The following is a 19,147-nucleotide window of genomic DNA, read 5'->3' as shown; positions in this document are numbered from 1 at the left end:
TGTCTACATCCCCCAGAATGCTGTGCGGCTCCGGATCTGAGTTCAGTGATGTTGATATTGATTATGTGTGTGTATCACAATATATATTGTTATTCTCCAGCCCTATATTGTTGCAAAATTACATGAAGTCTACAATCTTGTTATTAGCACTTTAAGTACGAGCTACTTCTGTTGTCCCAGCATTTCTCTTACTAGCAAAACTAACAGCTCTTGGATTTAACGATTTTAACAGTTTGGTAATCAAAACATGGAGCACATGTTAAAACTAAATGTAACTTTGTGTCAGCTGAAGGGGTGCCCTGTGCTGAAAAACCCCACAAGAAGAAATGGCACTGGAAGTGTCAATGACGCCTCTGACAACTGAAGAAACATCAAGTGAAGCTGAACTGCAGAACTTTCATATCTATTAGCATGATCCATGAATAGCAAATCTTTTAGGGCTTCTACAAGAAGTCAGATATAAAGCAGTTTATTAAAGTAAGCAGAGAAGAATGTTTCTTAATTTAAAACATTACATACTGTACAAGGCAGAGAGAGATTCAGCCTCCTGTTGCATGTCCTGAGTGGCTGGGATATGTTTAAGAGGTGGAGGTTCATCTAACTGCCACTGACTACCTTCCAGAGGAAATGGTTTTCTGTCAAAATAAGGTTCAGGGAAAAAAACAGGATCATTTCCCCCAGAAAGTGGACAATAAAACTCTAATTGTGCAGTGGATCTCTAAATACTTACACCTTGTGTACAGTAGGCTTCTCAAAAAACAGACTGTCCAAGGACAGCGTGCAGTCATCTGCATCAAACATCACTCCAGGTAATGCAGACTGTCTTTTAAATGTGAACCACAGCAAGTTAATCAGTCAGCCTGCGTACTGGCGACAGAGGTTTGGCTATAAAGAAAATAAGAACAGAATAAGTTTCCATGCCACAGACTGACAAATATTTCTCTTATCCTTAAATGTAGACCAAGGTCCTTTTTATGGTGCAATTAGAAGCTCATAGATACATTTTAAAGCATCAAACAATAAGTTATCGTTATGTTCTAGTGCTATTCTCTTAAAAGATCCAATACATTTTTGAATAGTTTAATATGAAATAAAGTATATAAAGTAATAAAACTTATTTTAAAAAAATAAGCTACCAGTTTGAAAAGTGCTCCATTGTGATAGCAGGCAATGTTTTTTATTCAATCAATTATCATTTCACTTATATACATTTAAGCCCAAAAGTATCATACCTCTAACAGATTTGGACTTAAAATTATTTGACTTCAATCAAGAAGGATAGTAAATAAAGAGACTCCTTAAAAGTCAATAAAACAATGTAAAAATGATTATGAAGTTTAAAAATATATCTGTTTTATCTATTTTTTATTCTAAAAAAATGGAATGTCAGAAATTATACCTATCATTAAAGAAAAATCTTTATTAGTGTTACAGCTAACAAAACCTTATAATTACTGTCCTTTCTGGCATGTTTCCACTTTAATTTTATGCTTAGATGTAGCATTAAATTATGACCTAATGCACTTCATATAATTCAACAAGCAAAAATAAAATCCAGTTCATATAAGTCACAAAAGTCATGTTAATATTTAATCTAAAAAGCTCAAATTGATCTTCTTAAAATCCTAATTTAAGCATTCATATATTCAATTAGTATTGTAAATGTAAATCTGTATTAGCAGAATTGAGGTATATCAAAGATTTAAAATAAAATGGTTTAACATTGCTGAAAAAAAGTTATGACATTCAGTAGAATTAGCACTCAAAATATTAGTAGAATTTTACTTGAGCATATACTTAAAAATCAAAACAAATACACTTTTTTTGTCAAAACATTAATAATTATTGTGCTATTCTTAAAGCAACAAGTGTAATTAATATCTATTGCTTCTTTTTTTTAACATAAAAGAAATTGAACAATCTAATTCAAAAAATTGTTAAAGGAATACACTTTTTTAGCATCTTGTCGTCTGCTATCAGGGTGAATCTGCTTGAAAGCCTAGATCAGGGCATGTTTTCAGTTGTTTTTATAAAATTTAGACATTTAGAAGTTTAGACATTTAGATTACTTTTTATATAGTGGGATGAATAACTTCAAATTTTTAAAGACCTCTGTAAAGCCCTTACCAGAGTCACAAACTACTACAGTTATCTTTGTGGAGGCCTCAGGTAGCTCTTTGGATTGCAACACCCTTACTTTACAGAGAGAAACACAAAACTAAATACCTGAGGGGTAAGCAAAGAAAAGGTCCTTAAAAATGCTAAGTAACCAAGTTGTCACCATGTACACAATGCATACAGACTGTACATAGTTTTTTGCTATTTTAAGTTGTGATAATTGCTAGATTGTTCCAATTTATTCCATATTTTTAAAAGATTTTAAAAACTGTTGTCTTTGGCTGGCTCGTATTGTATAAAATTGTATACAAGCATTGCTAAAACTGATATTAAATAGATCCAATATGTTAAAAATAACAGCAAATACTCTTTTATGATACCTTTTTTGAGGTATCCTAATTTTTTCAGGACCTTATGCTCTGTGACCAGATAGCCTAAAATTAGCAAAGCAAGTTAACACAATTTTAACAATGTATTTCTCTGCTTTGTACTTCAAAACACTGAAACAGCATGTTCTGTTAAAAGCTATGTAATAATGTTTGCGTGAACAAATTAGTGACACACAAAAAATAATTTTTACCACAACTATCACAATTTTTTTATGCCAGGCAGCCATATTGGATTTCGGTGTAAATGGTTAAACCTTAGATTTTCAAGCCCCTCCTATTTATTTTTCTAAAATAAAAAATAATGGCCTTTAACGTCTGATTAAAATTAAAGCATGTCCTTCAATCAATCAAGTCATGTTAATAGAAAACTATATGTTTTTATTTTGTTTTTTGACATAAAACAACAAAATGTAAAGGCATGTTGAACAGTTTTAATATGACAGAAGGCAAGCTTGGCATTAACGTGGCAGTATTTGTTGTACTGTTATAAGTCTGAGAACGACTGTACAAGATGGTGTGTTTATACGGTTTTTAGCTCAAATGAATAATTTTAATAAGTATTACATTTACTATTTAATAAAACTATTATCAGTTTAGAAGCTGTCAACGTGTGTCACACGGCATTGCTAGCTTAAGTTAGCTAACTATGACGCCATAATGTTGGTTTACCTACAATGAATAACGACATAATTCATTCTAAATAATATTTGTATACGTACCTGTAACAATAAATATATACGTCCATATTTATTCCAACATTGTTAGGTACGTCTGGAGCATAAGCCTTCACCCTCTCTATCAGTATTCGACAGTGTTGCTCTACAGCAGCTGAAGGTTGAACTCCTATAACGCAGTAGCTACTCCATTTGCATGGTTTTGTTTTTGACAGGTCTTATGTTCAGATGTCACCAGAGCGCTACACGTGAAAACTGTGAAACAGGTCGGTCTGTGACCTGTTGGGATGCTTTTAACAGAGTGTAAACGCGTCTTTCTTAGGAAAGGACGCTAGACAGGGGACTGGACAGGAAAATTACCGGTCACAAAAACAACAATGGCCAAAGAAAAGACAACCTTGGGCAGATGGTGGTAACATATCAACTCTCCTGTTGGAAGATGATTCCTGTCTTTGCCTTATTGGCAGCTGTGAACAGGGACATGTTTGAGTCGCAAACGTCCAACCCAGACAGAAAAGGGATGTTCAATTTATCTAATAGAATCAAACGATGTTTAACCGCCATCACCTAAAAAAAATCTGCCACCCAAAAGAGATGGTCATTAACTCAGGTTTTTATGCCTCCTATCTGGACTGAACCATTACGATGTCTTTCGGGGGAGCATGGCGCCGCCGCGTCACAATACGTGACGAAATTATCCACGACACTAACTCTAAGGAATTTGTCGGCTTTGGCGTTTTTATAAAGTAGCCCCACCATCTGACTCGGTTATTTGAGCAACTTGGTGTTTCTGTAGTCGCAGATCTGACTGGATGAATGGATACCCTTACAAAAGAAATGATCCGGCCCACACCAGACCACCACGGAAAATGGCGACTGTGAAATAGATGGAAGACGAAAGTAAGAAATCGTTAAATGCAGCCTTTCGGTAGTCTTCAGCTGTCATCCAAGCCGCTCAGAGGTAATGCTTGTTTGTTTATTATCGTGTTATCCGTGTTTCATTAGCAACCATCGAGGGGATGATTGTCATTAGCCTCAGTTTAGCCTGAGGAATAGGTTTTGGTGTGGAACAGCCTTAATGGAATGGTCTGCAGCTCCTGCAAGCAGCATCCAACAACACAGCGTGACACAACTGTCAAAGAAATGCTCTTATACCGCAACTAAACAGAGCTGTTAAAGCTCCGATTGATTCTGGAAGTAGATACATTTAGTCATACATCGCAGCTTTCGTTGGTAGCATGATACTGAACTCCTGTACTGAAAGTTTCAGCTCTGCAAAATCCACCACCGCCTCATAAAAAGCCCTTTGCCATGTCCATCGGTTTGAACATTCAGTACTGCCATGTAAATGTGACAAACACCTTCATCTGCCAAAACCCTACTCAGTTGGTATGACACTTTTATTGCCCTTCATATCCTAGAGCTCTCACTCCCTCGACCTTGTAGTTTCATAAACAGCCACAATTAACCATTGAACTCAATTATGATTTGCATTTAGCTTTATACGCTGTAAATGGTTATTAGACTAATTCGTCATATAGGTGACTTGCATATAACAGCAGATTTGATGAAATAACATTATTTAGCAGCATGAAAAATATACTTTAAAAAAAATTAAGATTATTTGTTACTTGTTTTTTTTGTCTGAAAACAAAATGTTTACTAAAACAAAGAAATGCAGAAAACATACATAAAGCTTAAAAGCTAAAATATTGTTAAAAAAAATTTCATCAAAATTGCGAACTCATAACAATTAAGTCTTGATTGATTATCGCAGTTAGCATTAGGGATGCACCGATTGCAGTTTTTTGACCGGTCGCTGATTCTGATTTTGGCCAATACCAATTTTTTTTTTGTCTGAAGTGTCGCTAAATATAGCACGAAAGTTGCTGAGTTGGTAAGATTGGATATTGTTAACTGTAAATGTACCGACCTGAGATGGCGGGTTGGTCTGTCAGTCAAACTTTTCTCACAGCAGAGCAGAAGAGGACAGTGGTTAAATTTTACACCTTTGGAGAGGTGGATGAGATTGACTTCATATGTAAGTATTGGCCAATCACTGATATCTCAAAATTTTAAAAATCAGCGCTGATGAATTTTGAATGAATTTTAGCGCTACATAACCTAAAACCTTTGGAGTTAACTCTAGTGACTGATTTGATAATAGCATCGTCTTGACTAAAGAGTAATAAGAAATCATGCAATTTTCATCCTGGTTGGCCCTGACTAAAAAAATTCAATCTTTATCCAAAATTGGAAAGTACATAATCCTTAATTGTCACTTGTTTGGGAAACAATAACACTTGTTATTCTAAAAGCTATATTGCTATGAGAATAAAACTTATCAAGCTACTTTCATAACCAGAGGAACAACAGATCAAAGAAAATGATCTTCTACAATATATTGAAACATGTATGCGGTTCAACTTAGAGAGTGAGAGAGCGCAAGACTTTCAACACATAGCTAATCACATTAATGTCGCTTAATTTTATCCTTTTAAATTTTCGAACTACTCTCCCACTAGGAACAGCCCTATAATACAACCATAGAGCGAGATGTACTAAAACAGCAGCAACACAATTACAAAAACTGGACACTGGTAACAGTTAATGGTACTGTATCATAAAATGTTTACTGTGTTCCTTCATATCTTCACTTAAAGTATTCAATTGCCCAAAAAATTTACTGCTGTTTTTGCTATTGATCAATGTCATATTTGAGTTTATTTGAACCTTCCACCTTTAAAGTTGCAAAACATACACAGAATTTACAATTTCCACAATCATACCAAAATTTTACGTATTAACACTAGAATTACTCATTTCCGTTCCTTAATTGCCGAATGTCACTAAAAAGCTTCCAATTTCAAATGAGAAGATTTCAGTTCACGTACAATGATGAGCCAGATGGGCTACAATGCAACATCTCCCTAACACACTCAAATGACCTCCCTGCACCCAATAAAAAGCATACCATTAGCTCCAGGGAAAACAACATCACATCAGGAAATGCGCAGTTATGGTGACACAAGATTCCGTGGCAGTGTGTGTCACTTGATAGAGCTGTCCTACTTGCTCCTGATGCTGCTACTTGGTTGGGGTGTTACTGTAGAGTGTGGATCACACTCTCCATGTCCTTAAGATGGGATGTCATATCCAAGAAATTGACATAGCCCAAACGCCCTGGTTCTTAACTACTGTGGATGGTCACTGATCCTTGGTGGTAAAAGCTACAATGAACTTTTGAATTGACTTGCCTTTTCCAAGGTACGTGGGAACTTTGACACACTGCTGTTGGAAGTATGTTTGGTATTACGTCATATCTACCACCTAAAGACATTTAAAGGACTACTTGGACAACTGGAACAGCTCATTACCAGTTACTAGTAACAGGCTTTTACTCCTCAGCTGTTTTTTTTATTATCTACATTTCTGTTTCTTTTGAATGGGAGCACGTTTGCCTTTGGTTCCTTTCTGGAATAGTATCCAGCAGTCTGCAGACAATGGACTTGCTTAGCCAGTGTTATGGTCAGGAATGCCCTTGACTTGCGCTACCACTACGCACTATTTTACAAGATTGATTGATAACCATTCTACAAAGTTCTACAAAACACATTCTTGGGCAATAGAGGAATTCAAGGCAGGAATTCTTTTTGCCTTTTCCACAATAACAACTGAGAAAACAATTCAGTTTTCCATTTAAGGTAGATGTAGCACTGCATACTGTATATCCATAGTTCTTCTTAACATAAAAACGTCTAAAGACTTAACCATTTTCTCCCGTTAGGAAAAAGTACACAAATTTTGCTGTTATTTGAAAAGTTGATAGCATTGATAGCAGTGTAAAATGTAGATTAACTGCAACTCATTTGTATTACAATATTTACCAATATCATGGCATGGTTTTCTTATATTGTTGAGCCCTAGTAAACATCGGATTATTTTTGTTTAAACTCATTGAAAACTGATCTTGGAATGACTATTTCAAGTTTCAACCATCCCCAATTCCTACATGGTATGCAACACATTTGACAATGTACAGCTTTGGTGACAAAAGATTCCATGACAATGACTGTACCTACATCACATTAGATACAGACTAATGTACCTAACATTGATCTCACCACCCAATGAGATCAATGTTTTGATCTCATTGGGTGGTGACCACAGAGTCTTGAGCATTCCATAGCCTGAAACCTCTGGTCATCAATGGCAGCAAACCTTCTGCTGTAAATGTTGCGGTGCACTTTGCAATTTTCTTTCCTTTTCTGAGTTAAGTGGAAGATTCTATGCCGAGAGTGGTAGGTATGATAAAAGGTTGCAGTGTTTTCAGCTATTTTTCACAGCTGACATATTGTGCCTCTTGTCCAAGGAATTTTCTTTAAGGTGCAGAGGGTACTGCCAGTACCCATATGACTTTATGCGATCACCCTACATTGTGTGGGCCTGGCCTCACAATTGCATGCTTTCAGGTTCTGTTTTTGTGTTGTCAAAATTAAGTTATCAATTACCGTAAACGTCTGCCCATTCGTGGTCAAGTATTCACAAATTTACGTATCTGCACATTTTTCTGGAATATGGCTCCAAATTGTTCACGGAAACCTGCCCACGGGTGGATTGTTTTGTAGAGCATATCTCAACTATTCAAAACAAAATGTTGCATGGAAAGCAACATTTTCCATGCAGCATTTTGCACCCAATCCAGAAGCATGATTTGTTTTTCTTGTCACTGATTGTCTGTACCCCAAGAGCAGTGATTAGGAACACCATATCATCTTCTGTGGTAGTGCTAAGACTGCTTCCACTGTCTATGTTAATCCCTATCATGGTATATGTTCTGTTTGAACCATTAAAATAGGCAGTCATAAGAGTTTCTAGGGGGACCTCGAGAATTTTAGCTATTTTTAGCCGTATTTTAGCTGTGTTAAAATACGGCTAAGACTTGGATAAGTCTTATCCAAGCAGAAGACTTTGATAAGTCTTCTGCTTATCCAAGATCAGGATGTGGTAACAGGTCCAAGAGGGAAACCCAGACATCCCTCTTACTGGGGACACTCTTCAGCTCACTCTTGGGGATCCCAAGCTATTCTTAAGTCAGATGGAAAATATAGTGCCTCTAGTGAGTTCTGGGTCTTCCCAGGGGTCTCTTCCTACCTCCAAGGGTTTTCCGATCATTTGAGCTTTGATGACAAGCTCAAATTGTCACCATAAGACAATTTATGCGTCTTATGTCACCATAAGATGCAATCTTATAAGCTTAGCACTACCGCAGCATCTAATGTCCACAGTCATGTGGCAAGAAAAAATAATAGTAGCCCTATATTGGCTGCTTTGTAAATGCCAACCAGAAGAGTATCAAGTAGCATTGCTTATAGAGATTTTAGCTTCCTAAACTGCATTTTCTTTTGAGTATTTTAGTGGTACTCTACAAAAGGCAAATTTTCCACTAATAATTTGAACTTGCGCTCCATAAAAAAAAATCCATGGATAGGTGAATCTGCTAATGCTGAACCACGAATAGGTGGGGATCCACTGTAATTTTAATTTCTAATAAAAAAAAACTGACTGATTTGTTTCTGTTTGTATGCTTGCAAATGTTAATGAGTTTACCTGAAATTCAAAAATGTATTTCATCTACCTGTTATTATTGTAATCTGAATAAGCGTTTCTTTTGTCTTCCAGGTCATGGCCATGGAGGTGTCATGTCTGACAGGTGTTGATGAAGAGGAAAAAGATGCTGATTCTGAAATTCAGTCCCTCATGCTGCTGCAACCTGTGACAATGGCACAAGATTCGGCCTCTTGCACCGATTCTTTTGACACGCCATCTTTGCATCAAAACAATGTCCTAGATGTTCTGTCCAGCTCGGATATGTTGTCTCCAATCGGTTTGGCAAATGGACCCTCTTTGCACCAGGCTACTCAAGCTCATGAACTTCACTGCATTACCTCCGAAAAAGACGAGGAAAAGAGCATCACCCAGCTAAAGACTGTGCAGGAAATAGACAGTCCTGGAATTTGGGGATTCGACACAGAATCAGCAGAGAATTCATTGGACGATTTCAGCAGTGCCAGTGACCTCAACTGGGACCCTCACAAAGAGTTTATGCAGTTTCTTTTGGAGAACCACAATGATTCCCCTGCAGAGGAGCCGAAAGAGGAAGTTGGTCTTGCCAACAGTCAAAGGAGAAGGAAGAGGAAGATGGACATGGTGGTAATGGTGGATCCTTCAGAAGATCTATACCCGCATCTAAGCCCCAAAACATCTGAGAAATCATCTGATGCTGAAGGCTACGTAGACTCCGGTCATGTTAGAGACATCACTAAACCACAGAAGCTGTCCACGCCACAGTCATCTACAGCAGATATAGTACCTAAGTACCCAAATGGAACAGTAAAGGTCATTAAGCAAATTCTGTACAAAACACCTGCAAGAAGTTCACATGGGAATAACATAAATGATAAACATTCAACACTAAAAGGGCGGCTGAAAGTGAATTCTCATTCACAGGGGAGACCATTGCCGTTCCCTTGCTCAAAATGTAATCTGGTGTTCAAGAAGGAGCATCGCTTGTTTAATCATATGAAGTCTCACAATGACCCTCCCAGTTATCCAGCAAAGCCCTTTATATGCAGAGAATGTGGCAAATGTTTCAAACAGAGCAATTCACTAATTGACCACATGTCCACCCATGAGAAGAAAACGAGGCTCATGGAAGAAGAAAGAGATGCAATTGACAAGAAAAAAGAAGACGCAAAGTTATTCTGCCCTCAGTGTCCATTCGGTACAAGCTGCCCAGACTCTTTTGTTCAGCACGCAAAAACTCATGAAAAAGACAAAAGAAGGTTTAAATGTGACAAATGCAGTTACAGAACCGTGACTGACCACGATCTTAGGAGACATAGCGTTATGCACCACACAGTTATTAGAGTTAGAAAAAGAGTGCGGAGGGATGATAATGATATGTACCCTTGCGAAATTTGTTCCTATAAAGCTTTTGGCAAGCAAGTTTTTGTGAATCACTTAATCCTTCGTCATCAAATGTCTTTTGAGGAATACACAAGAGCACAGAAAGAGGAGACAAATGCACAACAATCCAGGGAACGCAAGTCACCTGGGCGTAAAACTCAATTCGAAGATGCAGAGTTTACGTCAAAAATATCAGTTGAAGACGTACCCGACGAGTCCGGTGGAATTTCTGACCTGTTCAAAAATAGCAAGTTTAAGCGAGATCCCAAGTCTCAGTTGACAGAATCAAAGCTTGACAAATCGATTAACGTTCTCTTGTCTCGTCAGAACCATAGAATGACGGGCGACGAGCAAAGGGATGAAAGCAATAACTCTAGCACAAATGATTATGATTCCAAAAAGGACAAAGACTGTTGTGACGAGTCACAAGAAATGACGTCGGTCAAGGTTGAAGAGCCTGCTGGACCACAACATAGTCCTAACTTTAACCTGGAGCACTCACCAGTCAAAAAGTCTCAGTCTAAACGAAAAATGTCCACCCCATATCGCAACACCTCCGACCAAGACTCATGTTTCATTTTACCAAAACCTTCGCCTAGTCCTAAGAAGGTTAGCTCAGAAGATGTGTCAGACCATGATGAAAATGACATTTTCCCGGTCAAAGAGTCCGAAGCCAATGGTAATCATTTTAGCGATGTGATCAAAAAAGAAAAGAAACACATAATATACACATACAGTAGGAGGATGTCCATGAGAGGTGCTCTACAGGCGTCGAAAAAGCTGTTTGAGAAAATCAAGACTGAAGAACAGGAACAGAATGAGGTTGAAATCAAAGAAGAATGCATTGAAACCGAAGTATTTCAAGAAACATTCGAGGCCCACCAAATCCCATTGGGGGAATCACCCTCAGACGATTTGTCAGAGGCAGAAATGGACACTAAGAAGTGTCCGTACTGCCCTGCTGTTTTTGAGTCAGGAATTGGACTGTCCAATCATGTGCGTGGACATCTTCACAGGGTTAGAGTGAGCTACGATTCACAGCATGGTGGGTCTCCACAAGAGGTGGGTTATCAGGACAAAAGACCACGAATCCGGCGGAAGAATTCAACATTACGGCGACTGAAAAAAGGTATTTGTGCATGTCTTTTTATTAAATAAAAAAATATGAAGTCAAACAGTTTGTTGTAACAATGTTAAACAAGTAAATGGGAAATAACCACACTGAGCAGCAGTAAGAGACACAGTGAGAAGAGAGGAAGAATGTATTGAGCGAAAAGGCAAAGAAGGATGATTTGATTTCAAATTTAGTGGAATTTTGCAATAATTTGCTGCTAACAAGGTGTACTTTCATGTGAAAGCTAGTGATAAACTTGTTTAAATTAAAAGAAAAAAGAGAATTTTGCTGCGTTTATTTCTTGACTTACCTCCAGCTGGTCAGTCAAGAATGTTGGGGTCTTACCCTGAGAATAAATGAATCTTATGCTTTACCAAAACCCAGTTCTGTTGGGAGCAGCTAGCATGTCCAACAGCAAAAAGTGACGTGACATCATCATTTCCTGTAAAAAAATAAAGTTCAGTTTTTGTGGTTATGTTTTATTCCTGCATTTGGATGTGCGATGAATGTCCTTGGTCACATATTTTTAAAGGTTTTATTGAGTGCAGTGGCCTTTATTTGAAAGCGTTCAGAAAGGAAAGTGGGTGATGAAAGAGGTGAAAGACATGCGGCAAATGTCACCAGGCAGGGATTCGAACCTGTCCTCAACGCGGCCCCCAATTGCTTCATGTGGGCTATGCTTTGCCCCTGCGCCTCTACAGCATCCCTGGTCACCATTTGTTTAGTTTTCTACGCAGGCCAAAGAGTTTGTACTAAATTATTTCATGCATTTCTTTCCAGCTTATGGAGTAACTGTAATGAAGAAATTCCACCGTCTTGGACTGTCATCATAGATTGGTTATGCTATCTATGATGAGCCATGATTAATGATTAGAGACAATATTCAAAGTTGTCTTGGTGGTGCAGGTGGAAAAGCCAATGAATAATTCTACCATCAGTCAATACGAGACTGGATTCAACTGGGGTCTGAAGAAGACATTGTGTTTTTGTGGAATCATTAAGGCTTTCTCTAGCTAGCACAGCCATTTTTCTCTCCAGAAAGTTACCTAGAACCCACATGTCATAGTCAAAGTATTACTTTGTTATAGTGTATCTGTAATAAATGCTAAATTTCTATTCTTAGCACATGCTAGTAGTAGTATCCAAGCCACAACATTAAGATAATGTTTTCACATTTGCCTTCTTTTCTCCCTACAGCACTACAGGAAGATTCAGATTCCGAAACTGTGAGGACCATTCACTCTTGTCCATTATGTGGGGACTCATTTGACAACAGAACTGGACAGTCCAACCACATACGAGGTCATCTGAAAAAGCTCGGAAGGAACTTTTCTACAAAGACCAAATCCCCGTTAATTTTACTCCGTGAGCTGATGCGCGACAAGAAGGAGTGCCAGCGGGCCTTTCAGATTCTGGGAAAAAGACGAAACCATTTCCAGTACGGTGCTTTGCCAAAGCTGCCCATCGTCAATCGCTTCGCCTCTTCTCAGATGGGATTCCCAAAAAGTCACTCTGTTCCAAACCATTGCACTGATGCCAAACCACTGATCCCCTTTTCTTTAGCGGAGGGCAAATCTGAAAGCGGGCAACTAGAAAAGCTGGATGTTAAGACGTCCCTCTCAGGCACGACCGCCTTGATTGGGATCCTGAAAAAGAGGAAGTGTCAGGAAGATGCAAGACAAAAGGGATCCTCTCAGATGTCAAGAAACGGTTTACCAGTTTCGTCGAATCCTGAGGAATGTTCAGGATCAAAAGTTGTATCTTCACTGCCAAACTCAGTACCTGGTGGTAAGTAACTCAAACAGAAGTAAATGGGTTAGAGGGAAAATGAATTTATTCTTATTCAAAATGTATTATTGTAGAAGAAAAGATTTGTTAGCGATATTACCACCATTGATTATTTTTGTTGAAGTAAGGCGTCATCAACATAAAGGAGCAGTTTCCTGAGCACTGATCATCAGAATGGGATCAAAACATCTTTATATTCCAATCAAAATGTATTTATTTAAAAAGCACATGCACATTAATGGATATTAGTAACATGTGATGTAAATTTGCTGACTTTAGCAAGACTGCTAATTTTCATCTGCTCTCCATTAGCAGATAACCCAATGGGTTAAAGAGAGTAAAATCTCTTAGCGCAATACAGGTAATGCGCCTTGTTATTCACAAGGCACATTTAAAAGAACGTGTAGCCAAAGCGCTGTTACAATACCGAAATAGATCAAAGACACAAATAAAAGAAAACAATGAAAGCTAAATGAAATGTACCACAGTCTGTAGTAAAATAGAAACTGAAACAAATCATGTTACTCTTCAAAAGCCACTGAAATTAGTGTTTTTAAGAGAGACTTGAAGCCTGTTTAATATGTAATGGCAGCTTGTTTTTGTAGTTTTGGAGCTTCAGCCTAGTTTTAGCCACCAGAAGCTGATCTTAGGGCCTGTGGTGAAACATAAGGCTGAAGCAGGTCAGAGAGGCACAGAGGAGCTCTGATCACCACGTATGTTAAAGTGTCATGTTCACAAAGGGGAAAAATCAGATCAATATGTCTTTATATGGAACCGTCTAAATAGAAAATAGCACAAAGATTCATAAAACAACAAAAATTCTCAACATTTGAAACAACAAAAAACAAATTTACTAGCATGATTTCTTTATTAGTCTGACCCGCTTTAGCTGGGGGAAGGGAGAGGTTATATTACACCACCTGGAAGTTGTAAACTGATCTTTTTTTCTTTCTTTTTTTCAAACCTGAAAACAGAATATAAAATAACTTTTACATTCAGTTGTGACGTTACAATTTGCCCCAAACAAATCAAGAATGCTCAGAATTATTCCAGATATCTCAAGCTCGATTGTTTATTGTTTATTCAAGTCTAATACAATACAGAAAGTTGGAGACAGAAATTTGAAAAATGTAAAAACAAATTAAATCAAGTTCAAACACTATAACCTCTGTGTTCTACCAGAAATGCAGACGACTCTACTGCAGGTCATTTCATTTAATCAGACCAGCAGTGGGAAAATGTTCAGCTTATGTAACAACTGCATCAAATGCTTGGAGGTCTGCAAGGACACAGACCAGGTTCTCCACTGACCAGAGGAGTTAGCCTCCAGAGCTGTTACTGTCGCAGACAGACAGACAAAAAAAACACACACATTGAAATGGTCAATTTTAGTGTGGTGGATTTCAAATTAAAAGCACTGTTAAATAGCAGATGGCTTGTTTCCAGTGATTCTCATGCATCACTGCCCACTGAAGTGGGCACCGCAGATGAAATACACACCGCCCTTTATTCAACCAAACCGGTGCTTGTTAGCGGCTGTGCTGGTTGCTGAGGAACCGAGGGAAGAAGTTTGAATCTTTTTCTATTTTCTTTTTTTTTCTCCAGGCTTTCAGTCTGATCTCGGGTCAAATCTATCAGGCTGTCAAAGGAAAACCACTACATTAAATTTACCAGAGACGGTAAAGAATAAACAAAAGTAAAAGAGGATTTGGAGAATTTAGACTTGTTTGCCAAGTTTTCCTTAACAAATGATCCTGAAGCCAGGCACCTTTTTTTTCAATAAACATGCACTGTTCTACAGGCAACCGTCCAGTCAAAGGCAATAACACTTTAACTGTCCTTAAAAGTGTTTGTATGAACTGCTATTAATATTTTTGAATTGAGAGGGATTGAAGCTGAGGTATGTAACTTTTATAAAAAAAAATTTTTTACATATTTGTTAAAGCTATCAGTATTTTGTGACGATATGAGACAGATAAACTGTGAAAAAAAATCTAGCTCCTCCTCCAACAACCAATCGGAGAGAGAGTGAGGGGCTTACCGCTGTCAATCACTTCATGTACTTGCTTCTGAATGTGTATTAATGGCAGAGAAACAACTCACCGTTCCAAGAAAACTGTTTCTCCACCGCCACTAGTGGCCATGCTAATTAGCCTTAGCATTCATGGCAGGTTGTGGTTTGATGAACTAGCTGTATAGTAACAGAGAGCAAGGCATAGTGTGTGAGCAGTGCTTACACAAACATGATTGACAGTGCTAAGACCCTCCTCCTGGCTGTGATTGGTCGTGTCTGACCAAGCGAAGTATTTATGAAGTTAACACATGGGGAAGGCAGAGGAGCTGTTTTTTTTTTTTTTTTTTTTTTTTTTACAGATTATTTGTCTCACACAAATTAGTGACAGATTTAGCAAATATAAAAAAAAATAAAAGTTATGTGCCACAGCTTTAAGTGTCAGACATCCACTTTTGACTTGATTCCCTTTGACTATACCAGATGTTCACTGCTCATAACCATTTCAATTCCCTCCCTACAGTGGCCATGGAGAACCAACAAATGGACTATAATTTCACTTTTAAATCATAAAGTGTTGTAAAGTGTTGAATACTGATGATTTTGTCTTTTCTTTCTTAAACCAATAAATTGAACTTATTTTCTACTACACTACAGTACGGCATCGTCAGCATAAAGTAGTAGAATGAGATGGAAACCTCCACAAACCATGTTTTAAAAATGTTCAACAATGTTTTGCTTGTCATTTGTGCCTTTTTACAGAAAAGGGTGAATTCAATAGGAAAGTGTGCATCCACTGTAATGCAACTTTCCACAGTGGAGTTAGCCTGTCCAATCACCTTCGGGCTTTTGCAAAAAGACAACAGATTGCCTTACTGGAAGGGACCAGTAAGTTCAGCTTTAAACATGACTTCATTTACATTTCTAACTAACTTACTGTGTGCCCACCTCACACAATAAGTCATCTTTGCACATTTTGAATGTATTTTGAATGTATCTGTATTTGATCCATACTGCCTCACCCCAACAATGTTTAAAGATAGCATACACCACAAACTCAGCAATATCAGTTTTTAAATACTTTTAGTTGTTTTAAAAAAATGTTTTTAGAAAACAGCAGTGGTGGATCCTAAAACGCTAATCAGAAACATTAGTTCCGCCAATGCTTAAGTGCTACACCATTGTGACATTTAGCTGAACCTTACATTAAAGCGCTAACCTCAATTCAAGGTATATCTTCCTTTGAAAGACTATGACCCTTGAAGAATTCTCACCAACACAGATGTAAAACTCTTTTCAACTGAAAGTTTACAGAACAGCCAAGCAAGTTGGCACTTTAGAAATTATTTGTTTAACTTGGAAAAACCTCAGTCGCTAAAGTTAGCAGAAGCGCTAAACAAAAAAAATTTTGTGGAACTGGAGAACAGAGTTCACTTTTAATCCAGTAGGAGAGAGCTCCACGGTTCAGACTTTTTTTTACCTTCATTTTTCAATCTGACATGACACAGCCATGTTTTATAGATGAAATTGCCCCAGAGACATACAGTTTTAAAGGTTCTGTGAAGAATGTCTTCTTGAAGTCAGAACCAGGATGTTACAAAACTCTAAAGTAAAAGAGAACCAGTCTAGCCAGACTAGAAGTGGTGTGACAACAACTGAGGCAACTTAAGTTGACTCGACGTGAAGCCCAGCAGCAGGGTTATGAACAACCTGCGAGTAGCCACCCAAAGATTGGGCATGACTGTCTAACTTTAAACAAAGTTTAAGTAAATGTTCTTAATAGAAGATTTAAATGGCATCACATTTCTGCCAAAAACCCAGAGGAGCAGATTAAGCAATCACAATAGTGCATATCATCACCTTCTTAAAGTAATAACATTTTTTGCTAAAAGTGTGGGGGGCTTTGCCTATAACATCTTTTAGAAAGAACAAGGTGATTTTTTTGTGTGTGCCAAAATCACTTGCAAAAAATATAAATAAAAATGGCTGAGGCCATTGTTGTAGAAAGGTGACACTATATTAATTTTCCTCAAACAAGGAAGCAGGAGCTCAGATCCAGACAGAGATGTGTGAGCAAACAATGTGTGAAATGTGTGCATCAAAGCTCCACCATCGACTGATTGTTATAGTGTTCATTCATAGCAAGGCTGCGCTGTAATCTGACCCATCACTCTGTGGGTTTAACTGGAATTCTTGTCTTGCAGCAATTCAGTGTAAAGCGGTCAGGACGCGTTCAAGGCCCGGTTTGAAGAAGAAGACACTGCCCTTAGCCCAGAGTCCAGAGGAGATGTACAGGCTCACCTGCAGGCAAGTTTGTTCTGCCTTTTCAAAAGCTCTGCTGTATGACGGCATATTGGGGCCATTGTTAATGGAAAAGGAAAAAAAACAACAAAAAACTCCGTAAATAATTTCTGAGCTCCAAAAGTCAAAAATTAGCTAGATTAAGCTCAGAAATTTTTCAAAAGTTGAAGATTTTGGACTTTGGAAACGCAAAACTTTGGAAATTTTTAAGTGAAATTCCTGAGATTGAGCTCAAAATTTCTGAGCTTAAAATCTAGCATCTTAAAATCTAGCAGATTTTTAGCTCAGGAATATATTTTTTTTTTCTAGAGAATTTCTGACCTCAACATTTCCTTATTTTCTTGAAAAATTCTGATATCTCAAAATTTCCAAGTTTTTGTAGCAAACTTTTGGAGCTCAGAATTTTATTTTATTTTATTAATTAAGAAGATTTCTTCGATCTCATGATTTGAGTTTTTCTAGCAAGTTTTCAACTTTTGAAATATACGTTTTTGTTGAAAATTTCATAGATCTCAGTGTTCTTGTTTTTTAAAGCAAATGTCCCCTTTTTTCTAGGAAATTTCTGAGATTAGTCTAAATATTTCAGAGGTTTGTTCTAACACATTTTTGACTCTTGGAACTCGTAAGTATATTTTTTTAGGTGATTTCTGAGATCTCAAAATTTTCTTGTTTTGCACATTTTCAACTTTCGGAGTTCATAACTTTAGTTTTTCTAGAATAGATTTTTGTAGCGTCATTTTGTAGTTCAGAAATATCTGGGTTTTTTTGTAGAAAATTTCTGAGATCTTGCGATTTGAGTTTTTCTAGCAGATGTTCAACTTCTGAAGCTCAGAAATATACTTGTTTTTTCTAGAAAAACTCAGATTAAGCTAAAAATGTTTTAGTTATTTTAGAGGAGAAATCTACTTCTCTTTTGTTTGCCATCTACAATGACCTCAACTCTCCATGCTCTTGGACGTTAAGCTGTTTTCCTGGAGTAAAGAAGAATTCACCGACTGCCTTATGTTCCTCTCCAAAGGTTCTGTGACCTCGTCTTCCAGGGTCCGCTGTCAGTCCAGGAGGACTGGATCAAACATTTACAGAGACACATTATGAACACTGGTGTCCCTCGCACTGGGCTCGGCATGGCTGAGGTCACCTCGCTGTCCACAAACCCCCCCACCCTGAAGACGGACGAAGACGGCTGTTCGCCGGTCGCCAATGTTGCCTCATGAGGCCAAAGGGGACCTTTTTCTAGATTTCACTAGATTGTATGTACGTGTACATTGGATGTTTGTTCACTTACTTTTGTTTTTAAAGTCAATGAAATAATGGCCAAAAGGACAACGCAGCCCCAATGTTTTAGACATTGCGCCTGTTTGAACATTTTGGACAGATGAGAAAATATTATTTTGGAATATTGTTACCTTCGTCTCTTTTTACATGGTCCATTTATGAGGAATTAAATTCCAAATGGATAAGACTCTTATTATTTTATGCAGTAATGTAGTATTGGATCCATTTCTAAAGAAGACAACTTATACCTCAGACTTTTCATGGTTTTAGTCCGTTTTAGTCCAGATCCGGGAGCGGTCCTCTTAGAAAACACGTTTTTCTTTTTCGCATCGCAACACAACCCAGTCAACACACGACCCAGTCAACACACTCTTATCAGGCCAGAGTTTAGAGCGATGACACTTTTTTTTTTTTACTTCAAGTGCAAAAAAAAAAAAAAAAGAGAAAAAAAGTCTGCAACCTTTTATAATACGAATAGTGTTTTATAAAATTTCAGTAACTGCATTGT

The 19,147-nt window shown here is 37.6% G+C and overlaps 2 protein-coding genes across 4 annotated transcripts in view; one reads left to right on the top strand and one right to left on the bottom strand.

The window, feature by feature from the left end:
* Positions 1–3,756, bottom strand: part of hfm1 (helicase for meiosis 1) — a 24,750-nt gene extending 20,994 nt beyond the window's left edge. For both annotated transcript variants that reach the window (XM_008433357.2, XM_008433358.2), the window contains exons 1-3: positions 3,227–3,756; positions 731–885; positions 520–635 (exon numbers count right to left, since the gene is read on the bottom strand). In XM_008433357.2, coding sequence (XP_008431579.1) covers positions 520–635; positions 731–801 — 187 coding nt within the window. In that variant the 5' untranslated portion in view covers positions 802–885; positions 3,227–3,756. The remainder of the gene's footprint in view (positions 1–519; positions 636–730; positions 886–3,226) is intronic.
* Positions 1–19,080, top strand: part of znf644a (zinc finger protein 644a) — a 20,012-nt gene extending 932 nt beyond the window's left edge. Inside the window, exons 1-6 of one of the 2 annotated variants that reach the window (XM_008433360.2) lie at positions 3,858–4,142; positions 8,864–11,279; positions 12,462–13,052; positions 15,826–15,951; positions 17,268–17,370; positions 18,383–19,080. In XM_008433360.2, coding sequence (XP_008431582.1) covers positions 8,867–11,279; positions 12,462–13,052; positions 15,826–15,951; positions 17,268–17,370; positions 18,383–18,578 — 3,429 coding nt within the window. In that variant the 5' untranslated portion in view covers positions 3,858–4,142; positions 8,864–8,866 and the 3' untranslated portion in view covers positions 18,579–19,080. Of the gene's footprint in view, positions 1–3,857; positions 4,143–8,863; positions 11,280–12,461; positions 13,053–15,825; positions 15,952–17,267; positions 17,371–18,382 lie in introns of those variants that run through there. The other variant, XM_008433359.2, reaches the window with a different exon arrangement.
* Positions 19,081–19,147: the final 67 nt, after the last annotated feature.

The sequence above is a fragment of the Poecilia reticulata genome, linkage group LG17 (assembly GCF_000633615.1).
Source record: "Poecilia reticulata strain Guanapo linkage group LG17, Guppy_female_1.0+MT, whole genome shotgun sequence".
In the NCBI taxonomy this organism is placed as follows: Eukaryota; Metazoa; Chordata; class Actinopteri; order Cyprinodontiformes; family Poeciliidae; genus Poecilia; species Poecilia reticulata.
This window is presented reverse-complemented; position numbering and strand designations above follow the sequence as displayed.